Consider the following 23419-nt stretch of genomic DNA (forward strand, 5'->3'; position numbering starts at 1 on the left):
GAGGGAGCACCGCACTGTCGGAGGGGCGGTACTGAGGGAGCGCCGCACTGTCAGAGGGGCGGTACTGAGGGAGCGCCGCACTGTCGGAGGGTCAGTACTGAGGGAGCGCCGCACTATCGGAGGGTCAGTACTGAGGGAGCGCCGCACTCTCGGAGGGTCAGTACTGAGGGAGCGCCGCACTGTCGGAGGGGCAGTATTGAGGGAGCGCCGCACTGTCGGAGGGTCAGTACTGAGGGAGCTCCGCACTGTCGGAGGGGCAATATTGAGGGAGCGCCGCACTGTCGGAGGTTCAGTACTGAGGGAGCGCCGCACAGTCGGAGGGGCAGTACTGAGGGAGCGCCGCACTGTCGGAGGGGCAGTACTGAGGGAGCGCAGCACTGTCAGAGGGGCAGCACTGAGGGAGCGCCGCACTGTCAGAGGGGCGGTACTGAGGGAGCGCCGCACTGTCGGAGGGGCAGTACTGAGGGAGAGCCGCACTGTCGGGGGGCAGTACTGAGGGAGCGCCGCTCTGTCGGAGGGTCAGTACTGAGGGAGCGCCGCACTGTCGAGGGGCAGTACTGAGGGAGCGCCGCACTGTCGGAGGGGCGGTACTGAGGGAGCGCCGCACTGTCGGAGGGGCAGTACTGAAGGAGCGCGGCACTGTCGGGGGGCAGTACTGAGGGAGCGCCGCACTGTCGGGGGGCAGTACTGAGGGAGCGCCGCACTGTCGGAGGGTCAGTACTGAGGGAGCGCCGCACTGTCGGGGGGCAGTACTGAGGGAGCGCCGCACTGTCGGAGGGGCAGTACTGAGGGAGCGCCACACTGTCGGAGGGGCAGTACTGAGGGAGCGCCGCAGTGTCGGAGGGGCAGTACTGAGGGAGCGCCGCACTGTCGGAGGGGCAGTACTGAGGGAGCGCCGCAGTGTCGGAGGGGCAGTACTGAGGGAGCGCCGCACTGTCGGAGGGGCGGTACTGAGGGAGCGCCGCACTGTCGGAGGGGCGGTACTGAGGGAGCGCCGCACTGTCGGAGGGGCGGTACTGAGGGAGAGCCGCACTGTCGGAGGGGCGGTACTGAGGGAGCGCCGCACTGTCGGAGGGGCGGTACTGAGGGAGCGCCGCACTGTCGGAGGGGCGGCACTGAGGGAGCGCCGCACTGTCGGAGGGGCGGTACTGAGGGAGCGCCGCACTGTCGGAGGGGCAATACTGAGGGAGCGCCGCACTGTTGGAGGGTCAGTACTGAGGGAGTGCCACACTTTCGGAGGGTCAGTACTGAGGGAGCGCCGCACTGTCGGAGGCGCAGTATTGAGGGAGCGCCGCAATGTCGGAGGGTCAGTACTGAGGGAGCGCCGCACTGTCGGATGGGCAGTATTGAGGGAGCGCCACACTGTCGGAGAGGCAGTACTGAGGGAGCGCCGCACTGTCAGGGGGCAGTACTGAGGGAGCGCCGCACTGTCGGAGGGTCAGGACTGAGGGAGCGCCACACTGTCGGGGGGCGGTACTGAGGGAGTGCCGCACTGTTGGAGGGGCAGTACTGAGGGAGCGCCGCACTGTCGGAGGGGCGGTACTGAGGGAGCGCCGCACTGTCGGAGGGGTGGTACTGAGGGAGCGCCGCAATGTCGGAGGAGCGGTACTGAGGGAGCGCTGCACTGTCGGAGGGGCAGTACTGAGGGAGCGCCGCACTGTCGGAGGGGCCGTACTGAGGGAGCGCCGCACTGTCGGAGGGGCAGTACTGAGGGAGCGCCGCACCCTCGGAGGGTCAGTACTGAGGGAGCGCCGCACTGTCGGAGGGGCAGTATTGAGGGAGCGCTGCACTGTTGGAGGGTCAGAACTGAGGGAGCGCCGCACTGTCGGAGGGGCAGAATTGAGGGAGCGCCGCACTGTCGGAGGTTCAGTACTGAGGGAGCGCCGCACTGTCGGAGGGGCAGTAGTGAGGGAGCGCCCCACTGTCAGAGGGGCAGTACTGAGGGAGCGCAGCACTGTCAGAGGGGCAGTACTGAGGGAGCGCCGCACTGTCGGAGGGGCGGTACTGAGGGAGCGCCGCACTGTCGGAGGGGCAGTACTGAGGGAGAGCCGCACTGTCGGGGGGCAGTACTGAGGGAGCGCCGCACTGTCGGAGGGTCAGTACTGAGGGAGCGCCGCACTGTCGTGGGGCAATACTGAGGGAGCGCCGCACTGTCGGAGGAGCGGTACTGAGGGAGCGCCGCACTGTCGGAGGGGCGGTACTGAGGGAGAGCCACACTGTCGGAGGGGCGGTACTGAGGGAGCGCCACACTGTCGGAGGGGCGGTACTGAGGGAGCGCCGCACTGTCGGAGGGGCGGTACTGAGGGAGCGCCGCACTGTCGGAGGGGCAGTACTGAGGGAGCGCCGCACTGTCGGAGGGGCGGTATTGAGGGAGCGCCGCACTATCGGAGGGGCAGTCCTGAGGGAGCGCCGCACTCTCGGAGGGTCAGTACTGAGGGAGCGCCGCACTGTCGGAGGGGCGGTATTGAGGGAGCGCCGCACTGTCGGAGGGGCGGTACTGAGGGAGCGCTGCACTGTCGGAGGGGCGGTACTGAGGGAGCGCCGCACTGTCGGAGGGGCGGTACTGAGGGAGCGCCGCACTGTCGGAGGGGTGGTACTGATGGATCGCTGCACTGTCAGAGTGGCGGTACTGAGGGAGCGCCGCACTGTCGGAGGGGCGGGTACTGAGTAAGCGCCGCACTGTCGGAGGTTCAGTACTGAGGGAGCGCCGCACTATCGGAGGGGCAGTACTGAGGGAGCGCCGCACTCTCGGAGGGTCAGTACTGAGGGAGCGCCGCACTGTCGGGGGGGCAGTATTGAGGGAGCGCCGCACTGTCGGAGGGTCAGTACTGAGGGAGCGCCGCACTGTCGGGGGGGCAGTATTGAGGGAGCGCCGCACTGTCGGAGGGGCGGTACTGAGGGAGCGCCGCACTGTCGGAGGGTCAGTACTGAGGGAGTGCCGCACTGTCGGAGGGGCGGTACTGAGGGAGCGCCGCACTGTCGGAGGGGCAGTCCTGAGGGAGCGGTGCACTGTCGGAGGGGCGGTGCTGAGGGAGCGCCGCACTGTCGGAGGGTCAGTACTGAGGGAGCGCCGCACTGTCGGGGGGCAATACTGAGGGAGCGCCGCACTGTCGGAGGAGCGGTACTGAGGGAGCGCCGCACTGTCGGAGGGGCGGTACTGAGGGAGAGACACACTGTCGGAGGGGCGGTGCTGAGGGAGCGCCGCACTGTCGGAGGGGCGGTACTGAGGGAGCGCCGCACTGTCGGAGGGGCGGTACTGAGGGAGCGCCGCACTGTCGGAGGGGCAGTACTGAGGGAGCGCCGCACTGTCGGAGGGGCGGTATTGAGGGAGCGCCGCACTATCGGAGGGGCAGTCCTGAGTGAGCGCCGCACTCTCGGAGGGTCAGTACTGAGGGAGCGCCGCACTGTCGGAGGGGCGGTATTGAGGGAGCGCCGCACTGTCGGAGGGGCGGTACTGAGGGAGCGCTGCACTGTCGGAGGGGCGGTACTGAGGTAGCGCAGCACTGTCGGAGGGGCGGTACTGAGGGAGCGCCGCACTGTCGGAGGGGTGGTACTGATGGATCGCTGCACTGTCAGAGGGGCGGTACTGAGGGAGCGCCGCACTGTCGGAGGGGCGGTACTGAGGAAGCGCCGCACTGTCGGAGGTTCAGTACGGAGGGAGCGCAGCACTGTCGGAGGGGCAGTACTGAGGAAGCGCCGCACTGTCGGAGGGGCAGTACTGAGGGCGCGCCGCACTGTCGCAGGGGCGGTACTGAGGGAGCGCCGCACTGTCGAGGGGCAGTACTGAGGGAGCGCCGCACTGTCGGAGGGGCAGTACTGAGGGAGCGCAGCACTGTCAGAGGGGCAGCACTGAGGGAGCGCCGCACTGTCGGAGGGGCGGTACTGAGGGAGCGCCGCACTGTCGGAGGGGCAGTACTGAGGGAGAGCCGCACTGTCGGGGGGCAGTACTGAGGGAGCGCCGCTCTGTTGGAGGGTCAGTACTGAGGGAGCGCCGCACTGTCGAGGGGCAGTACTGAGGGAGCGCCGCACTGTCGGAGAGGCGGTACTGAGGGAGCGCCGCACTGTCGGAGGGGCAGTACTGAAGGAGCGCGGCACTGTCGGGGGGCAGTACTGAGGGAGCGCCGCACTGTCGGGGGGCAGTACTGAGGGAGCGCCGCACTGTCGGAGGGTCAGTACTGAGGGAGCGCCGCACTGTCGGGGGGCAGTACTGAGGGAGCGCCGCACTGTCGGAGGGGCAGTACTGAGGGAGCGCCGCACTGTCGGAGGTGCGGTACTGAGGGAGCGCCGCAGTGTCGGAGGGGCAGTACTGAGGGAGCGCCGCACTGTCGGAGGGGCAGTACTGAGGGAGCGCCGCAGTGTCGGAGGGGCAGTACTGAGGGAGCGCCGCACTGTCGGAGGGGCGGTACTGAGGGAGCGCCGCACTGTCGGAGGGGCGGTACTGAGGGAGCGCCGCACTGTCGGAGGGACGGTACTGAGGGAGAGCCGCACTGTCGGAGGGGCGGTACTGAGGGAGCGCCGCACTGTCGGAGGGGCGGTACTGAGGGAGCGCCGCACTGTCGGAGGGGCGGCACTGAGGGAGCGCCGCACTGTCGGAGGGGCGGTACTGAGGGAGCGCCGCACTGTCGGAGGGGCAATACTGAGGGAGCGCCGCACTGTTGGAGGGTCAGTACTGAGGGAGTGCCACACTTTCGGAGGGTCAGTACTGAGGGAGCGCCGCACTGTCGGAGGGGCAGTATTGAGGGAGCGCCGCAATGTTGGAGGGTCAGTACTGAGGGAGCGCCGCACTGTCGGATGGGCAGTATTGAGGGAGCGCCACACTGTTGGAGAGGCAGTACTGAGGGAGCACCGCACTGTCAGGGGGCAGTACTGAGGGAGCGCCGCACTGTCGGAGGGTCAGTACTGAGGGAGCGCCGCACTGTCGGGGGGGCGGTACTGAGGGAGTGCCGCACTGTTGGAGAGGCAGTACTGAGGGAGCGCCGCACTGTCGGAGGGGCGGTACTGAGGGAGCGCCGCACTGTCGGAGGGGTGGTACTGAGGGAGCGCCGCAATGTCGGAGGAGCGGTACTGAGGGAGCGCCGCACTGTCGGAGGGGCAGTACTGAGGGAGCACCGCACTGTCGGAGGGGCCGTACTGAGGGAGCGCCGCACTGTCGGAGGGGCAGTACTGAGGGAGCGCCGCACCCTCGGAGGGTCAGTACTGAGGGAGCGCCGCACTGTCGGAGGGGCAGAATTGAGGGAGCGCCGCACTGTTGGAGGGTCAGTACTGAGGGAGCGCCGCACTGTCGGAGGGACAGAATTGAGGGAGCGCCGCACTGTCGGAGGATCAGTACTGAGGGAGCGCCGCACTGTCGGAGGGGCAGTACTGAGGGAGCGCCCCACTGTCAGAGGGGCAGTACTGAGGGAGCGCAGCACTGTCAGAGGGGCAGTACTGAGGGAGCGCCGCACTGTCGGAGGGGCGGTACTGAGGGAGCGCCGCACTGTCGGAGTGGCAGTACTGAGGGAGAGCCGCACTGTCGGGGGGCAGTACTGAGGGAGCGCCGCACTGTCGGAGGGTCAGTACTGAGGGAGCGCCGCACTGTCGGGGGGCAATACTGAGGGAGCGCCGCACTGTCGGAGGAGCGGTACTGAGGGAGCGCTGCACTGTCGGAGGGGCGGTACTGAGGGAGCGCCGCACTGTCGGAGGGGCGGTACTGAGGGAGCGCCGCACTGTCGGAGGGGCGGTACTGAGGGAGCGCCGCACTGTCGGAGGGGCAGTACTGAGGGAGCGCCGCACTGTCGGAGGGGCGGTATTGAGGGAGCGCCGCACTATCGGAGGGGCAGTCCTGAGGGAGCGCCGCACTCTCGGAGGGTCAGTACTGAGGGAGCGCCGCACTGTCGGAGGGGCGGTATTGAGGGAGCGCCGCACTGTCGGAGGGGCGGTACTGAGGGAGCGATGCACTGTCGGAGGTGCGGTACTGAGGGAGCGCCGCACTGTCGGAGGGGCGGTACTGAGGGAGCGCCGCACTGTCGGAGGGGTGGTACTGATGGATCGCTGCACTGTCAGAGGGGCGGTACTGAGGGAGCGCCGCACTGTCGGAGGGGCGGTACTGAGTAAGCGCCGCACTGTCGGAGGTTCAGTACTGAGGGAGCGCCGCACTGTCGGAGGGGCAGTACTGAGGAAGCGCCGCACTGTCGGAGGGGCAGTACTGAGGGAGCGCAGCACTGTCGGAAGGCCAGTACTGAGGGCGCGCCGCACTGTCGCAGGGGCGGTACTGAGGGAGCACCGCACTGTCGGAGGGGCGGTACTGAGGGAGTGTCGGAGGGGCGGTACTGAGGGAGAGCTGCACTGTCGGAGGGGCGGTACTGAGGGAGCGCCGCACTGTCGGAGGGGCGGTACTGAGGGAGCGCCGCACTGTCGGAGGGTCAGTACTGAGGGAGCGCCGCACTGTCGGAGGGGCAGTACTGAGGGAGCCCCGCACTGTCGGAGGGGCGGTACTGAGGGAGCGCCGCACTGTCGGAGGGGCGGTACTGAGGGAGCGCCGCACTGTCGGAGGGGCGGTACTGAGGGAGCGCTGCACTGTCGGAGGGGCGGTACTAAGCGAGCGCCGCACTGTCGGAGGGGCGGTACTGAGGGAGCGCCGCACTGTCGGAGCAGCGGTACTGAGGGAGTGCCGCACTGTCGGTGGGTCAGTCCTGAGGGAGCGCCGCACTATCGGAGTGGCAGTACTGAGGGAGCGCCGCAGTCTCGGAGGGTCAGTACTGAGGGAGCGCCGCACTGTTGGATGGGCAGTATTGAGGGAGCGCCGCACTGTCGGAGGTTCAGTACTGAGGGAGCGCCGCACTGTCAGAGGGGCAGTACTGAGGGAGCGCCGCACTGGCGGAGGTGCAGTACTGAGGTAGCGCCGCACTGTCGGAGGGGCAGTACTGAGGGAGCGCAGCACTGTCAGAGGGGCAGTACTGAGGGAGCACCACACTGTCGGAGGGGCAGTACTGAGGGAGAGCCGCACTGTCGGGGGGCAGTACTGAGGGAGCGCCGCAATGTCGGAGGGTCAGTACTGAGGGAGCGCCGCACTGTCGGGGGGCAGTACTGAGGGAGCGCCGCACTGTCGGAGGGGCGGTTCTGAGTGAGCGCCGCACTGTCGGAGGGGCAGTACTGAGGGAGCGCGGCACTGTCGGGGGGCAGTACTGAGGGAACGCCGCAATGTCAGAGGGGCGGTACTGACGGAGCGCCGTACTGTCGGAGGGGCAGTTCTGAGGGAGCGTTGGGGGAGCGGTACTGAGGGAGCACCGCACTGTCGGAGGGGCGGTACTGAGGGAGCACCGCACTGTCGGGAGGGGCTGTACTGAGGGAGCGCCACACTGTCGGAGAGGCAGAACTGAGGGAGCGCCGCACTGTCGGGGGGCAGTACTGAGGGAGCGCCGTACTGTCGGAGGGTCAGTACTGAGGGAGCGCCGCACTGTCGGGGGGCAGTACTGAGGGAGCGCCGCACTGTCGGAGGGGCTGTACTGAGGGAGCGCCGCACTGTCGGAGGGGCGGTACTGAGGGAGCGCCGCACTGTAGGTTAGGGCAGTACTGAGGGAGCGCCGCACTGTCGGAGGGGCAGTACTGAGGCAGCGCTGCACTGTCGGAGGGTCAGTACTGAGGGAGCGCCGCACTATCGGAGGGGCAGTACTGAGGGAGCGCCGCACTCTCGGAGGGGCAGTACTGAGGGAGCGCTGCACTGTCGGTGGGGCAGTATTGAGGGAGCGCCGCACTGTCGGAGGGTCAGTACTGAGGGAGCGCCGCACTGTCGGGGGGGCAGTATTGAGGGAGCGCTGCACTGTCGGAGGGGCGGTACTGAGGGAGCGCCGCACTGTCGGAGGGTCAGTACTGAGGGAGTGCCGCACTGTCGGAGGGGCGGTACTGAGGGAGCGCCGCACTGTCGGAGGGGCAGTCCTGAGGGAGCGGCGCACTGTCGGAGGTGCGGTGCTGAGGGAGCGCCGCACTGTCGGAGGGTCAGTACTGAGGGAGCGCCGCACTGTCGGGGGGCAATACTGAGGGAGCGCCGCACTGTCGGAGGAGCGGTACTGAGGGAGCGCCGCACTGTCGGAGGGGCGGTACTGAGGGAGAGCCACACTGTCGGAGGGGCGGTACTGAGGGAGCGCCGCACTGTCGGAGGGGCGGTACTGAGGGAGCGCCGCACTGTCGGAGGGGCGGTACTGAGGGAGCGCCGCACTGTCGGAGGGGCAGTACTGAGGGAGCGCCGCACTGTCGGAGGGGCGGTATTGAGGGAGCGCCGCACTATCGGAGGGGCAGTCCTGAGGGAGCGCCGCACTCTCGGAGGGTCAGTACTGAGGGAGCGCCGCACTGTCGGAGGGGCGGTATTGAGGGAGCGCCGCACTGTCGGAGGGGCGGTACTGAGGTAGCGCTGCACTGTCGGAGGGGCGGTACTGAGGGAGCGCCGCACTGTCGGAGGGGCGGTACTGAGGGAGCGCCGCACTGTCGGAGGGGTGGTACTGATGGATCGCTGCACTGTCAGAGGGGCGGTACTGAGGGAGCGCCGCACTGTCGGAGGGGCGGTACTGAGGAAGCGCCGCACTGTCGGAGGTTCAGTACTGAGGGAGCGCCGCACTGTCGGAGGGGCAGTACTGAGGAAGCGCCGCACTGTCGGAGGGGCAGTACTGAGGGAGCGCAGCACTGTCGGAGGGGCAGTACTGAGGGCGCGCCGCACTGTCGCAGGGGCGGTACTGAGGGAGCACCGCACTGTCGGAGGGGCGGTACTGAGGGAGTGTCGGAGGGGCGGTACTGAGGGAGAGCTGCACTGTCGGAGGGGCGGTACTGAGGGAGCGCCGCACTGTCGGAGGGGCGGTACTGAGGGAGCGCCGCACTGTCGGAGGGTCAGTACTGAGGGAGCGCCGCACTGTCGGAGGGGTGGTACTGAGGGAGCGCCGCACTGTCGGAGGGGCGGTACTGAGGGAGCGCTGCACTGTCGGAGGGGCGGTACTAAGGGAGCGCCGCACTGTCGGAGGGGCGGTACTGAGGGAGCGCCGCACTGTCGGTGGGTCAGTCCTGAGGGAGCGCCGCACTATCGGAGTGGCAGTACTGAGGGAGCGCCGCAGTCTCGGAGGGTCAGTACTGAGGGAGCGCCGCACTGTTGGATGGGCAGTATTGAGGGAGCGCCGCACTGTCGGAGGTTCAGTACTGAGGGAGCGCCGCACTGTCAGAGGGGCAGTACTGAGGGAGCGGCGCACTGTCGGAGGTGCAGTACTGAGGTAGCGCCGCACTGTCGGAGGGGCAGTACTGAGGGAGCGCAGCACTGTCAGAGGGGCAGTACTGAGGGAGCACCACACTGTCGGAGGGGCAGTACTGAGGGAGAGCCGCACTGTCGGGGGGCAGTACTGAGGGAGCGCCGCAATGTCGGAGGGTCAGTACTGAGGGAGCGCCGCACTGTCGGGGGGCAGTACTGAGGGAGCACCACACTGTCGGAGGGGCAGTACTGAGGGAGAGCCGCACTGTCGGGGGGCAGTACTGAGGGAGCGCCGCAATGTCGGAGGGTCAATACTGAGGGAGCGCCGCACTGTCGGGGGGCAGTACTGAGGGAGCGCCGCACTGTCGGAGGGGCGGTTCTGAGTGAGCGCCGCACTGTCGGAGGGGCAGTACTGAGGGAGCGCGGCACTGTCGGGGGGCAGTACTGAGGGAACGCCGCACTGTCGGAGGGGCGGTACTGACGGAGCGCCGTACTGTCGGAGGGGCAGTTCTGAGGGAGCGTTGGGGGAGCGGTACTGAGGGAGCACCGCACTGTCGGAGGGGCGGTACTGAGGGAGCACCGCACTGTCGGGAGGGGCTGTACTGAGGGAGCGCCACACTGTCGAAGAGGCAGTACTGAGGGAGCGCCGCACTGTCGGGGGGCAGTACTGAGGGAGCGCCGTACTGTCGGAGGGTCAGTACTGAGGGAGCGCCGCACTGTCGGGGGGCAGTACTGAGGGAGCGCCGCACTGTCGGAGGGGCGGTACTGAGGGAGCGCCGCACTGTCGGAGGGGCGGTACTGAGGGAGCGCCGCACTGTAGGAGGGGCAGTACTGAGGGAGCGCCGCACTGTCGGAGGGGCAGTACTGAGGCAGCGCTGCACTGTCGGAGGGTCAGTACTGAGGGAGCGCCGCACTATCGGAGGGGCAGTACTGAGGGAGCGCCGCACTCTCGGAGGGTCAGTACTGAGGGAGCGCCGCACTGTCGGGGGGGCAGTATTGAGGGAGCGCCGCACTGTCGGAGGGTCAGTACTGAGGGAGCGCCGCACTGTCGGGGGGGCAGTATTGAGGGAGCGCCGCACTGTCGGAGGGGCGGTACTGAGGGAGCGCCGCACTGTCGGAGGGTCAGTACTGAGGGAGTGCCGCACTGTCGGAGGGGCGGTACTGAGGGAGCGCCGCACTGTCGGAGGGGCAGTACTGAGGGAGCGGCGCACTGTCGGAGGGGCGGTGCTGAGGGAGCGCCGCACTGTCGGAGGGGCAGTACTGAGGGAGCGCCGCACTGTCGGAGGGGCAGTACTGAGGGAGCGCCGCACTGTCGGAGGGACAGTACTGAGGGAGCGCCGCACTGTCGGAGGGGCGGTACTGAGGGAGTGCCTCACTGTCGGAGGGACAGTACTGAGGGAGCGACGCACTGTCGGAGGGGCAGTTCTGAGGGAGTGCTGCACTGTCGGAGGGGCAGTACTGAGGGAGCGCCGCACTGTCGGAGGGGCAGTACTGAGGGAGGGCCGCACTGTCGGAGGGGCGGTACTGAGGGAGCCCCGCACTGTCGGAGGGGCGGTACTGAGGGAGCACCGCACTGTCGGATGGGCAGTACTGAGGGAGCGCCACACTGTCAGAGGGGCAGTACTGAGGGAGCGCCGCACTGTCGGACGGGCAGTACTGAGGGAGCACCGTACTGTCGGAGGAGCAGTACTGAGGGAGCGCCGCACTGTCGGAGGAGCAGTACTGAGGGAGCACCGTACTGTCGGACGGGCAGTACTGAGGGAGCACCGTACTGTCGGACGGGCAGTACTGAGGGAGCACCGTACTGTCGGAGGAGCAGTACTGAGCGAGCGCCGCACTGTCGGAGGGGCAGTACTGAGGGAGTGCCGCACTGTCGGAGGGACAGTACCGAGGGAGTGCTTCACTGTCGGAGGGGCCACCTTTTGGATGTGGCATTAAACCGTGTCTCTGTCTGCCCTCTCAGGTGGATGTAAAAGATCCCGCCGGCATTATTTTGAAGATGCGGTGTTCTCCCCGGTGTAATGGGACCAGTATTTATCCCTCATCCAACATCATTGAACTGGATGATCTGGTCATTTATCTCATTGCTGTTTGTGGGATCTTGCTGTGTGCAAAATGGTTACATTGTAACCGGTGACTGCACTTCAATAGTACTTTATTGGCTGTGAAATGCTTTGGGATGTCTGGAGGTCCTGAAAGCGGTGCTATAGAAATGCAGGTCTTACTTTACTGACGACTGATTCTATAATGGAGGTTAAGGTGTAATTGAATCAACTCTCCTAACATATTTCAAACAAGGCTGTGAACATAAATAGGAGCAGGCGTTGGCCATTCGGCCCCTCGAGCCTGCTCCACCATTCAATCAGATCAGGGCTGATCTTCTACCTCAACTCCACTTTCCTGCCCGATCCCCATATCCCTTGATTCCCTTAATATCCAAAAATCTATCGATCTCAGCCTTGAATATACTCAACGACTGAGCCTCCACAGTCCCCGGGGCAGAGAATTCCAAAGATTCACCGCCCTCCGAGTGAAGAAATTCCTCCTCATCTCAGTCCTCAATGGCCGACCCCTTATCCTGAGACTGTGACCCCTGGTTCTAGACTCTCCAGCCAGAGGAAACAGCCTCTCAGCATCTACCCTGTCAATCCCCCTCAGAATCGTACATGTTTCAACGAGATCACCTCTCATTCTTCTAAACTCCAGCGAGTACAGGCCTAATCTACTCGATCTCTCCTAGGACTACCCTCTCTAATGTTCAAGAAGGAGTTGGATATATTTCTTGAGGCTAAAGGGATCAAGGGATATGGGGAGAAAGCAGGGACAGGGTACTGAGTTTGGATGATCAGCCCTGATCTCATTGAATGGCGGAGCAGGCTTGAGGGGCCGAATGGCCTACTCCTGCTCCTATCTCGATGTTTCTATGTGCCACTTTAAATATTTTAGTTGCGAGTGGGTTGCGAATCTTGCTCCGTGTCGATCTTTCTTTCGGGGTTGATCCTGACAGTAACAGAACATTGTTTTATCCATCTTCTGGGGACAGGTGGTGGAGCGACTGAGAAGAGTCATTGGCAAACCAAAATCGTGGTGTTCATCACGGTGGTGATCGGGCTGCTGATGGTGTATCCACTGTTTACGTGTTCACAAGGGCAAATCCAGAACGCTATGAGGTGAGTCGGAAGTGTCAATCATTCTTGGATTTGGGGCGATGTTGAAGTGGGGCTGGGCAAGATCTGGTCTCTCTGGTGATGTCCTCTATCTGACAGAGATTAACAATGGGTGACTCAACTCTCCCTCAGGAACCGTACTTTAAATGTATAGAGAGCTTTGCTGGGCTCCTCACATACTCCTGAATCTGGGGAGGTCCCTCTAACCCCTCTCTCACTCCTGTATCTGGGGAGGTCCCTCTAACCCCTCTCACACTCCTGTATCTGGGGAGGTCCCTCTAACACCTCTCTCTCTCTCACTCCTGTATCTGGGGAGGTCCCTCTAACCCCTTTCTCTCTCACTCCTGTATCTGGGGAGGTCCCTCTAACCCCTCTCTCACTCCTGTATCTGGGGAGGTCCCTCTAACCCCTCTCTCACACTCCTGTATCTGGGGAGGTCCCTCTAACCCCTCTCTCACACTCCTGTATCTGGGGAGGTCCCTCTAACCCCTCTCTCACTCCTGTATCTGGGGAGGTCCCTCTAACCCCTCTCTCTCACTCCTCTATCTGGGGAGGTCCCTCTAACCCCTCTCTCACACTCCTGTATCTGGGGAGGTCCCTCTAACACCTCTCTCACACTCCTGTATCTGGGGAGGTCCCTCTAACCCCTCTCTCACACTCCTGTATCTGGGGAGGTCCCTCTAACCCCTCTCTCTCTCTCACTCCTGTATCTGGGGAGGTCCCTCTAACCCCTCTCTCACACTCCTGTATCTGGGGAGGTCCCTCTAACCACTCTCTCTCACACTCCTGCATCTGGGGAGGTCCCTCTAACCCCTCTCTCACATTCCTGTATCTGGGGAGGTCCCTCTAACCCCTCTCTCTCTCACTCCTGTATCTGGGAAGGTCCCTCTAACCCCTCTCTCACACTCCTGCATCTGGGGAGGTCCCTCTAACCCCTCTCTCACACTCCTGAATCTGGGGAGGCCCCTCTAACCCCTCTCACACACTCCTGTATTTGGGGAGGTCCCTCTAACACCTCTCTCTCTCTCATGTATCTGGGGAGGTCCCTCTAACCCCTCTCTCTCTCACTCCTGTATCTGGAGAGGTCCCTCTAACCCTTCTCTCTCACTCCTGTATCTGGGGAGCTCCCTCTAACCCCTCACACACAGTCCTGCATCTGGAGAGGTCCCTCTAACCCCTCTCTCACACACTCCTGCATCTGGGGAGGTCCCTCTAACCCCTCTCTCACACTCCTGTATCTGGGGAGGTCCCTCTAACCCCTCTCACACAGTCCTGCATCTGGGGAGGTCCCTCTAACCCCTCTCTCTCACACTCCTGCATCTGGGGAGGTCCCTCTAACCCCTCTCTCACACACTCCTGTTTCTGGGGAGGTCCCTCTAACCCCTTTCTCTCACACTCCTGTATCTGGGGAGGTCCCTCTAACCCCTCTCTCACACTCCTGTATCTGGGGAGGTCCCTCTAACCCCTCTCTCACACTCCTGCATCTGGGGAGGTCCCTCTAACCCCTCTCTCTCTCATTCCTGTATCTGGGGAGGTCCCTCTAACCCTGCTCTCTCACACTCCTGTATCTGGGGAGGTCCCTCTAACCCCTCTCTCTCTCACACTCCTGTATCTGGGGAGGTCCCTCTAACCCCTCTCTCACACTCCTGCATCTGGGGAGGTCCCTCTAACCCCTCTCTCACACTCCTGTATCTGGGGAAGTCCCTCTAACCCCTCTCTCACACTCCTGTATCTGGGGAGGTCCCTCTAACCCCTCTCTCACTCCTGTATCTGGGGAGGTCCCTCTAACCCCTCTCTCTCACTCCTCTATCTGGGGAGGTCCCTCTAACCCCTCTCTCACACTCCTGTATCTGGGGAGGTCCCTCTAACACCTCTCTCACACTCCTGTATCTGGGGAGGTCCCTCTAACCCCTCTCTCACACTCCTGTATCTGGGGAGGTCCCTCTAACCCCTCTCTCACACTCCTGAATCTGGGGAGGCCCCTCTAACCCCTCTCTCTCTCACTCCTGTATCTGGGGAGGTCCCTCTAACCCCTCTCTCACTCCTGTATCTGGGGAGGTCCCTCTAACCCCTCTCTCTCACTCCTCTATCTGGGGAGGTCCCTCTAACCCTTCTCTCTCACTCCTGTATCTGGGGAGCTCCCTCTAACCCCTCACACACAGTCCTGCATCTGGGGAGGTCCCTCTAACCCCTCTCTCTCTCACTCCTGTATCTGGGAAGGTCCCTCTAACCCCTCTCTCACACTCCTGCATCTGGGGAGGTCCCTCTAACCCCTCTCTCACACTCCTGAATCTGGGGAGGCCCCTCTAACCCCTCTCACACACTCCTGTATTTGGGGAGGTCCCTCTAACACCTCTCTCTCTCTCATGTATCTGGGGAGGTCCCTCTAACCCCTCTCTCTCTCACTCCTGTATCTGGGGAGGTCCCTCTAACCCTTCTCTCTCACTCCTGTATCTGGGGAGCTCCCTCTAACCCCTCACACACAGTCCTGCATCTGGGGAGGTCCCTCTAACCCCTCTCTCACACACTCCTGCATCTGGGGAGGTCCCTCTAACCCCTCTCTCACACTCCTGTATCTGGGGAGGTCCCTCTAACCCCTCTCTCACACTCCTGTATCTGGGGAGGTCCCTCTAACCCCTCTCACACAGTCCTGCATCTGGGGAGGTCCCTCTAACCCCTCTCTCTCACACTCCTGCATCTGGGGAGGTCCCTCTAACCCCTCTCTCACACACTCCTGTTTCTGGGGAGGTCCCTCTAACCCCTTTCTCTCACACTCCTGTATCTGGGGAGGTCCCTCTAACCCCTCTCTCACACTCCTGTATCTGGGGAGGTCCCTCTAACCCCTCTCTCACACTCCTGCATCTGGGGAGGTCCCTCTAACCCCTCTCTCTCTCATTCCTGTATCTGGGGAGGTCCCTCTAACCCTGCTCTCTCACACTCCTGTATCTGGGGAGGTCCCTCTAACCCCTCTCTCTCTCACACTCCTGTATCTGGGGAGGTCCCTCTAACCCCTCTCTCACACTCCTGCATCTGGGGAGGTCCCTCTAACCCCTCTCTCTCTCACTCCTGTATCTGGGGAGGTCCCTCTAACCCCTCTCTCACACTCCTGCATCTGGGGAGGTCCCTCTAACCCCTCTCTCACACTCCTGTATCTGGGGAGGTCCCTCTAACCCCTCTCACACAGTCCTGCATCTGGGGAGGTCCCTCTAACACCTCTCTCTCTCTCATGTATCTGGGGAGGTCCCTCTAACCCCTCTCACACTCCTGTATCTGGGGAGGTCCCTCTAACCCCTCTCTCTCACACTCCTGTATCTGGGGAGGTCCCTCTAACCCCTCTCTCTCACACTCCTGTATCTGGGGAGGTCCCTCTAACCCCCCTCTCACACTCCTGTATCTGGGGAGGTCCCTCTAACCCCTCTCTCACACTCCTGTGTAAGAATTCGCAATAATTTACAGTTCCGAAGATTCATTTTTTTGATTAAAGCATTCCTGGGAGATGTGCTTTTAAATTTCCAGGGATAAAATGGCAGTCGCACCACATGACCGAATGACAAAAAGAGGCTTGGAAGACAAAGGACATCTAAACTGCAGAAGAGACTTTTTGTATCTTGAATGGGAAGCGTTAACATTTGAATGGATTTTAAATCACCCCAGTACTGAACAATAGAGCAGTGTATCTCCCTTTTGTTTCAGCACAGGGAGCTCTGAAAATCACATTAACTCAATCTAACCACTTTGAGTTAGCCTATCACAGCTTTCTCTTGTGTATTGGACCCTTTTGGGTGGGGAATTTTGCACACAGCCTGCAAGGCAGGACGGGAGGGGCTCACCAGATATAAAGATAGGGCTGAGAAGCCAGCTCTCTCTCTTGACTTCCTGGGACCATAGGTGAGCTCTCTCTCTCTCTCTCTCTCTCTCTTCGCTGGACCACATGTCAGCAGAGTTTCTGACTCCTCAACAAGGCAGCCTAGCAGGAGTTAAGGGGGGATGGTGATTTACGGGAATTGCTAAGATTGTTTAAATAACATTGTAGCCATTGTATCCCTCGTTTTCACCGTCTGCAACCCCCCTGCTGTATAGTTTTACAATTTTACTGTGTTCGTGTGGGATAGTTTGATATTGTGATTATAGTTTCTTTTAGTTAATAAAGTTTGATTTTTGTTCTCTCATCCAAACCACGTGTTCCGTTTTAATATCATTAATTATAAGTTCCTCCACTCAGAACTAAAGGAGGGGTAGCGATTCGAAACCGCTGTTTGTAAATTAGTTTAGAGTGCAGCAGCAAAAAGACTGCTGGCCAGGTAGATTACCTTAAACCAGTTAAAGGAAGCCCCCGGAATCCTTACACCTGTATCTGGGGAGGTCCCTCTAACCCCCCCTCTCACACTGCTGTATTTGGGGGGGGTCCCTCTAACCCCTCTCTCTCACTCCTGTATCTGGGGAGGTCCCTCTAACCCCTCTCTCTCACACTCCTGTATCTGGGGAGGTCTCTCTAACCCCTCTCTCTCACTCCTGCATCTGGGGAGGTCTCTCTAACCCCTCTCTCTCACTCCTGTATCTGGGGAGGTCCCTCTAACCCCTTTCTCTCACACTCCTGTATCTGGGGAGGTCTCTCTAACCCCTCTCTCTCAATTTTCAATTCAATTCAATTCAAATCGCTTTATTGGCATGACAAGTTACATCTTATGTTGCCAAAGCATCAAAAAACATTCATGTTTGTACACAAAAATACAGATCTATCCATACAGTGTATAAACAGATATATCCCTGAGTGTATAAATATACATTCATATAATTTATATATACTCTTTTCTTATATTTAGTGGTTGTCCCTCTGTTTATGGCAAGCTGTAACATAGTGTGCCGCTAAGGTTACACAATTTCTCTCTTCCCCTAGTAGGTATGGGAGTTTTTGGTCGTCATTCAAATTTCTGAATTCCGGGCATATTTTTGTGAATTTTGGGTAGAAATTCTCCCTTATGCCCTGATATTTTCAACAAGCTGTGAGGAAGTGCATCTCTGTCTCCACCACTCCCTGACTGCAGTGAGAGCATATCCTGTCCTCTCTTGGTAGCCGGGTCTGCCTGTGATGTGCCTTCAATAACCACAAAACTAGAAGTTATTAACTTAAACAAGTTGGCTTTTAATCACTAAGATCAGAGCTAACATCTCAACACACCGACTGGCTCACAGGAATGAGTCATACAGATCCTGGGATCTTTATGTAAGAGAAGTCAGGGGCGGAGCCAAGAGCCAAGACCTGGAACCTTCCAGGTTAGTCAGGAAAGAGGAAGTGAAACTATACACAGTGTGGGGGAGGGTAATATACATGAGTGCAAAACGAATACAGGCAAGACAAACAGATTTCATTACATTCACCCCTTCTTTAGATTTAGTCCATCGGGGTGATGTTTCTTAAAAGTTGGTATAAGTGAGTCTGTCAGGAGGTTTTGCGGTTCTCAGTGATCGGTGCAAAGCCGGTTGGGGTGCCTCTAGGGGAGTGGATTCTGGTTCCTCCACTGTCCGGGCCTCTGCAGTGTCTTCCAGGTTATCTGCAGTGTCCTCCAGGTTAAAATTGGGTATTGATACCTCTGGGCGTCCTGTCTCTTTTTGGTCTAGGTCTTCCTCGGGTAGTCTCTCATCGTTCTCTCCGCTCCCCGAGGGAGCGAGGTCTTTTATGGAAACAGTGTCCTCTTGCCTGTCAGAGTATTCGATATAGGCGTACTGACGGTTTGCATGGAGGAGCTGTACCTTTTCCACAAGGGGGTCCGTTTTATGGCCTCTCACGTGCTTCTGCAATAGTACTGTCCCCGGAGACGTCAGCCACGCGGGTAGAGATATGCCCGAGGTGGACTTCCGGGGGAAAATGAACATCTTTTCGTGAGGGGTAGCGTTAGTGGCTGTACATAACAGAGACCTTATGGAGTGGAGCACGTCTGGGAGGACTTCCTGCCAGCGGGAGGTCGGAAGGCCTTTTGACTTTAAGGCTAACGTGACAGCCTTCCAAACAGTAGCATTCTCCCTTTCCACTTGCCTATTACCCCGGGGGTTGTAGCTAGTGGTTCTGCTAGTGGCTATCCCCTTTGAGAGCAAGAACTGGCGCAGTTCGTCACTCATAAATGACGTCCCCCTATCGCTGTGTATGTAGTTCGGCATGCCAAACATGCAGAATAGATTACAGAGACACTTGATGACCGTGGCACTGGTCATGTCTGAGCAGGGAATGGCGAAGGGGAAGCGGGAATATTCATCGATGATATTGAGGAAGTATACGTTATGGTCAGCAGAGGGAAGGGGTCCATTGAAGTCCAGACTTAGGCGCTCGAATGGCCGTGTGGCTTTGATAAGGTGTGCACGGTCAGGCCTGTAGAAACGAGGCTTGCATTCCGCACAGGTGCGGCAGGCTCTGGTCATTGCCCTGACCTCCTCGATGGAGTGGGGCAGATTGCGGGACTTTATAAAATGGTATAGTCGGGTGACCCCGGGTGACAGAGGTCATTGTGGAGACCCTGTAATTTGTCCGTATGAATGCTGGCACACATTCCCCGCGATAGGGCGTCTGGGGGTTCATTAAGGGCTCCCGGCCTGTACATAATATCATAGTCGAACGTGGATAGTTTGATCCTCCACCTGAGTATTTTGTCATTCTTGATTTTCCCCCTTTGTTTGTTATTAAACATGAAAGCCACCGACCGCTGGTCGGTGAGCAGGGTGAAACGTTTGCCGGCTAGGTAGTGTCTCCAGTGCCGCACTGCCTCCGCTATAGCCTGTGCCTCCTTCTCGACAGAATAGTGCCTGATTTCAGGTCCCTGAAGGGTTCGGGAGAAGAAGGCCACAGGTCTCCCAGCCTGATTGAGGGTCGCAGCTAAGGCAAAGTCTGACGCATCGCTTTCGACTTGAAAGGGAATGCATTCTTCCACTGTACACACTGCAGCCCTTTCAATGTCCTGTTTAATACTGGTGAAAGCCTCCCGAGCTTCAGCTGATAGTGGGAAGGACGTCGATTTAATGAGGGGTCGGGCCTTATCAGAGTAATTGGGCACCCATTGGGCATAATACGAAAAAAATCCCAGGCACCTTTTTAAAGCTTTGGGATTGTGCGGCAGGGGCAGTTCCTTTAGGGGGCGTAATCAGTCAGGGTCCGGTCCAATTACCCCATCTTCCACCACACAGCCGAGGATACAGAGACGGGTTGTGTTGAAGACACATTTGTCTTCGTTGTAGGTTAGATTCAGCTTTAGGGCAGTTTTTAAAAATCTCGCAAGATTTAGATCGTGGTCTTGCTGGTTGTGCCCGCAGATAGTGACATTGTCCAGATAGGGGTAGGTAGCTTGTAGTTTATTCTCGTCAGCCATGCGGTCCATCTCACGTTGGAAGACCGAGACCCCATTTGTTACCCCGAAGGGCACTCTGAGAAAATGGTAGAGACGTCCGTTTGCCTCCAAGGCGGTGTATGGGCGGTCCTCCGTTCTAATGGGGAGCTGGTGATACGCGGATTTGAGGTCGATAGTCAAGAAGACTCGGTATTGCGCAATCTGGTTGACCATTTCTGATATGCGGGGTAAAGGGTAGGCGTCCAGCTGGGTATAAATATTAACAGTCTGGCTGTAGTCAATTACCATCCGTTTCTTTTTGCTATTTTTAACTATGACTACTTGGGCACGCCACGGACTGGTACTGCATTCAATAATGCCTTTCCGCAGGAGTCTGTCCACTTCTGCCTTGATAAAGTGTCTGTCTTCCAGACTGTACCGTCTACTTTTGGTCGCTATGGGCCTACAGTTCGGAGCGAGATTAGCGAATAAAGAGGGCGGGCTGATTTTTAAGGTTGATAGGCCACAGACTGTGAGTGGCGGCTGGGACCCGCCATATGCTAGCGTGACACTTTCGTGGTGGCACTGGAAGTCCAGGCCCAAGATTACATTAACACAGAGTTCTGGCATCACGAGGAGTTTAAAATCCTTGTAGTCCGTGCCTTCTACAGTCAGTGTTACCACACAGTAGCCCAAAATGTCCGAAGTGTGGGGCTTAGCAGCCATAGCAATTCTGCTCCGTGTAGGGGTTACCGTTAATGAGTGCCGCCGTACCAGGCTAGGGTGGATAAAACTCTCGGTACTCCCACAGTCAATTAAACATTTCGTTAAATTCCCGTTTACCTGTATGTCCATCATGGATTTTGTCAACGGGTGTGGCCTGGATTGATCCACCGTGATCGAAGCCACTGTTGGGCCCTGGGCGGCCGCTAAGTCGGGAAAAGATGGCGGATCCCAAGATGGCGGCCCGCACGGCACGCACGAGGCGGTGACGGAGTTGGAAATCGGATTCCCCCTGCAGACTTTGCTAAAATGCCCCTTTTTCTTACATTTGAAGCATGTAGCGTCCTTCGCTGGGCATCGTTGTCTGGGGTGCTTGGCCTGGCTGCAGAAGTAGCATTTCGGGCCTCGAGAGCTGGTCTGAGGCCTGGATGGGGAAGATGGCTGATTCCAAGATGGCGGCGCGCATGAGGCGGTGAGGACCGCATGGCCGGAAGAATAAGAGTCAGAGTTTTTCTGGGCCACGTCCAGCGATCGCGCAGTGGCCACTGTCTTTTTTAAGTCCAGGACCTCCTTCTCCAGCAGTCTCTGTCGGATATAATTCGATTTGAGGCCCGTGATGAAGGAATCGCGGACCAATTCGTCAGAGTACACGTTGGCCGTCACGGCCTTGCAGTTACAGTCCCGGACCAAGTCCTTTAGGCCCTGTAAGAAATCGTCCATTGATTCCTCAGGTCGCTGCCTGCGTGTAGCCAGCAGATGTCTGGCGTACACTTCGTTTACTGGCCTCTGGTATTGGGCCTTCAGGATAGTGATGGCCTCCGTGTAAGAGGTGGCGCCCCGGATGAACGAATAAATCCGATGACTAACGCGAGTAGTCAGTAGACTCAGTTCATCTACCTCGCTAGCGGATGAGGGCCTCGCGAAGAGTTCGAAGCATTTGAGCCAGTGTCCAAATTGATTTGTTGCTTCAGCAGAATGTGGATCCAAGTCCAGACGCTCTGGTTTTAGGAGTCGATCCATCCTAGTATTCTTTAGTGATTAAAATTGATGTGCCTTCAATAACCACAAAACTAGAAGTTATAGACTTTAACAAGTTCGCTTTTAATCACTAAGATCAGAGCTAACATCTCAACACACCGACTGGCTCACAGGAATGAGTCATACAGATCCTGAGATCTTTATGTAAGAGAAGTCAGGTGCGGAGCCAAGAGCCAAGACCTGGAACCTTCCAGGTTAGTCAGGAAAGAGGAAGTGAAACTATACACAGTGTGGGGGAGGGTAATATACATGAGTGCAAAACGAATACAGGCAAGACAAACAGATTGCATTACAGCCTGTGTCTACCTTTTTCGATCGCCAGGCTATGTTCACTAAGTCTGTACATTGTCAAGGTTCTTCTCAGTTTGTTATCCTTTACCATGGTCAGGTAATCAGCCATGTTGTATTGTCTGTTTAGGGCCAAGTAGCAATTGAGTTTGCTTTGGGTTTTTGTTGTTTCTGCCCAATATGACAGGTATTTTTCCTTTTGCTTAGCGACGATTGCGTTGGGTCGAATTCTTTGTGTTACGCTGTCACTGTCCTGGGGCTGGTTATTGTTAGTAGTGTTAGTAGTTACTTCACTGAGTCCCAGGACTAGTTGACTGAGGGTATTCTTCTTTATGGTCCTCTCTTGGCATTTCAGGGCTTCGTAATGATAGCATTGGAGGTTGCTCATTTCTAGGTGTTTCCAAAATTTGGTGGCTCTTTTTTGGAGAGTGATTATTAATGGATATTGGCCTAGTTCTGCCCTGCATGCATTGTTTACGGTTTTCCTTTGAGTCCGGAGGATACTTTTACAGAATTCTGCATGTAGGATCTCGATTGGGTGTTTGTCCCATTTTGCAAATTCTTGTTGTGTTAGCGGTCCCCACACCTCACTGCCATAGAGTGCAATTGGTTCAATTACTGATTTGAAAATCTCTCACTCCTATATCTGGGGAGGTCTCTCTAACCTCTCTCTCTCACACTCCTGTATCTGGGGAGGTCCCTCTAACCCCTTTCTCTCACACTCCTGTATCTGGGGAGGTCCCTCTAACCCCTCTCTCTCACACTCCTGTATCTGGGGAGGTCCCTCTAACCCCCTCACACACTCCAATATCTGGGGAGGACCCTCTAACCCCTCTCTCTCACTCCTGTATCTGGGGAGGTCTCTCTAACCCCTCTCTCTCACTCCTGTATCTGGGGAGGTCTCTCTAACGCCTCTCACTCTCACTCCTGTATCTGGGGAGATACCTCTAACCCCTCTCACTCTCACTCCTGTATCTGGGGAGGTCCCTCTAACCCCTCTCTCTCACACTCCTGTATCTGGGGAGGTCTCTCTAACCCCTCTCTCTCACACTCCTGTATCTGGGGAGGTCCCTCTAACCCCCTCACACACTCCTGTATCTGGGGAGGTCCCTCTAACCACCGCACACACTCCTGTATCTCCCTCTAACCAGGGTGTAGGAAAGACTGAACAGGCTGGGGCTCTTTTCTCTAGAAAAGAGAAGGCTGAGGGGTGACCCGATAGAGGTTTTTAAAATTATGAAGGGTTCGATAGGGTAAACGTAGAGAAGATGTTTCCACTTGTGGGGGAGACCAGAACTAGGGGCCATCAATATACGATAGTCACTAATAAATCGAATAGGGAATTCAGGAGAAACTTCTTTACCCAGAGAGTGGTGAGAATGGGGAACTCGCTACCACAGGGAGTGGTTGAGGCGAAGAGCAGAGATGCATTTCAGGGGAAGCTGGATAAACACACGAGGGAGAAAGGAATAGAAGGATATGGTGATGGGGTGAGATGAAGAGGGGTGGGAGGAGGCTGGTGTTGACAGGGTGAGATGAAGAGGGGTGGGAGGAGGCTGGTGTTGATGGGGTGAGATGAAGAGGGGTGGGAGGAGGCTGGTGTTGATGGGGTGAGATGAAGAGGGGTGGGAGGAGGCTGGTGTTGACGGGGTGAGATGAAGAGGGGTGGGAGAAGGCTGGTGTTG

The 23419-nt window shown here is 59.1% G+C and overlaps 1 protein-coding gene across 1 annotated transcript in view; it reads left to right on the forward strand.

Moving 5' to 3' along the window:
- The window catches only part of LOC147110073 (uncharacterized), a 39483-nt gene that overhangs the window by 15446 nt on the left and 618 nt on the right, over window positions 1–23419 (forward strand). Inside the window, exon 5 of the mRNA XM_086004240.1 lies at window positions 12249–12375. Coding sequence (XP_085860366.1) covers window positions 12249–12375 — 127 coding nt within the window. The remainder of the gene's footprint in view (window positions 1–12248; window positions 12376–23419) is intronic.

This window comes from Somniosus microcephalus, chromosome 12 (genome assembly GCF_052327205.1).
Source record: "Somniosus microcephalus isolate GS21.2 chromosome 12, FLI_Smic_1.0, whole genome shotgun sequence".
Lineage (NCBI taxonomy): Eukaryota > Metazoa > Chordata > Chondrichthyes > Squaliformes > Somniosidae > Somniosus > Somniosus microcephalus.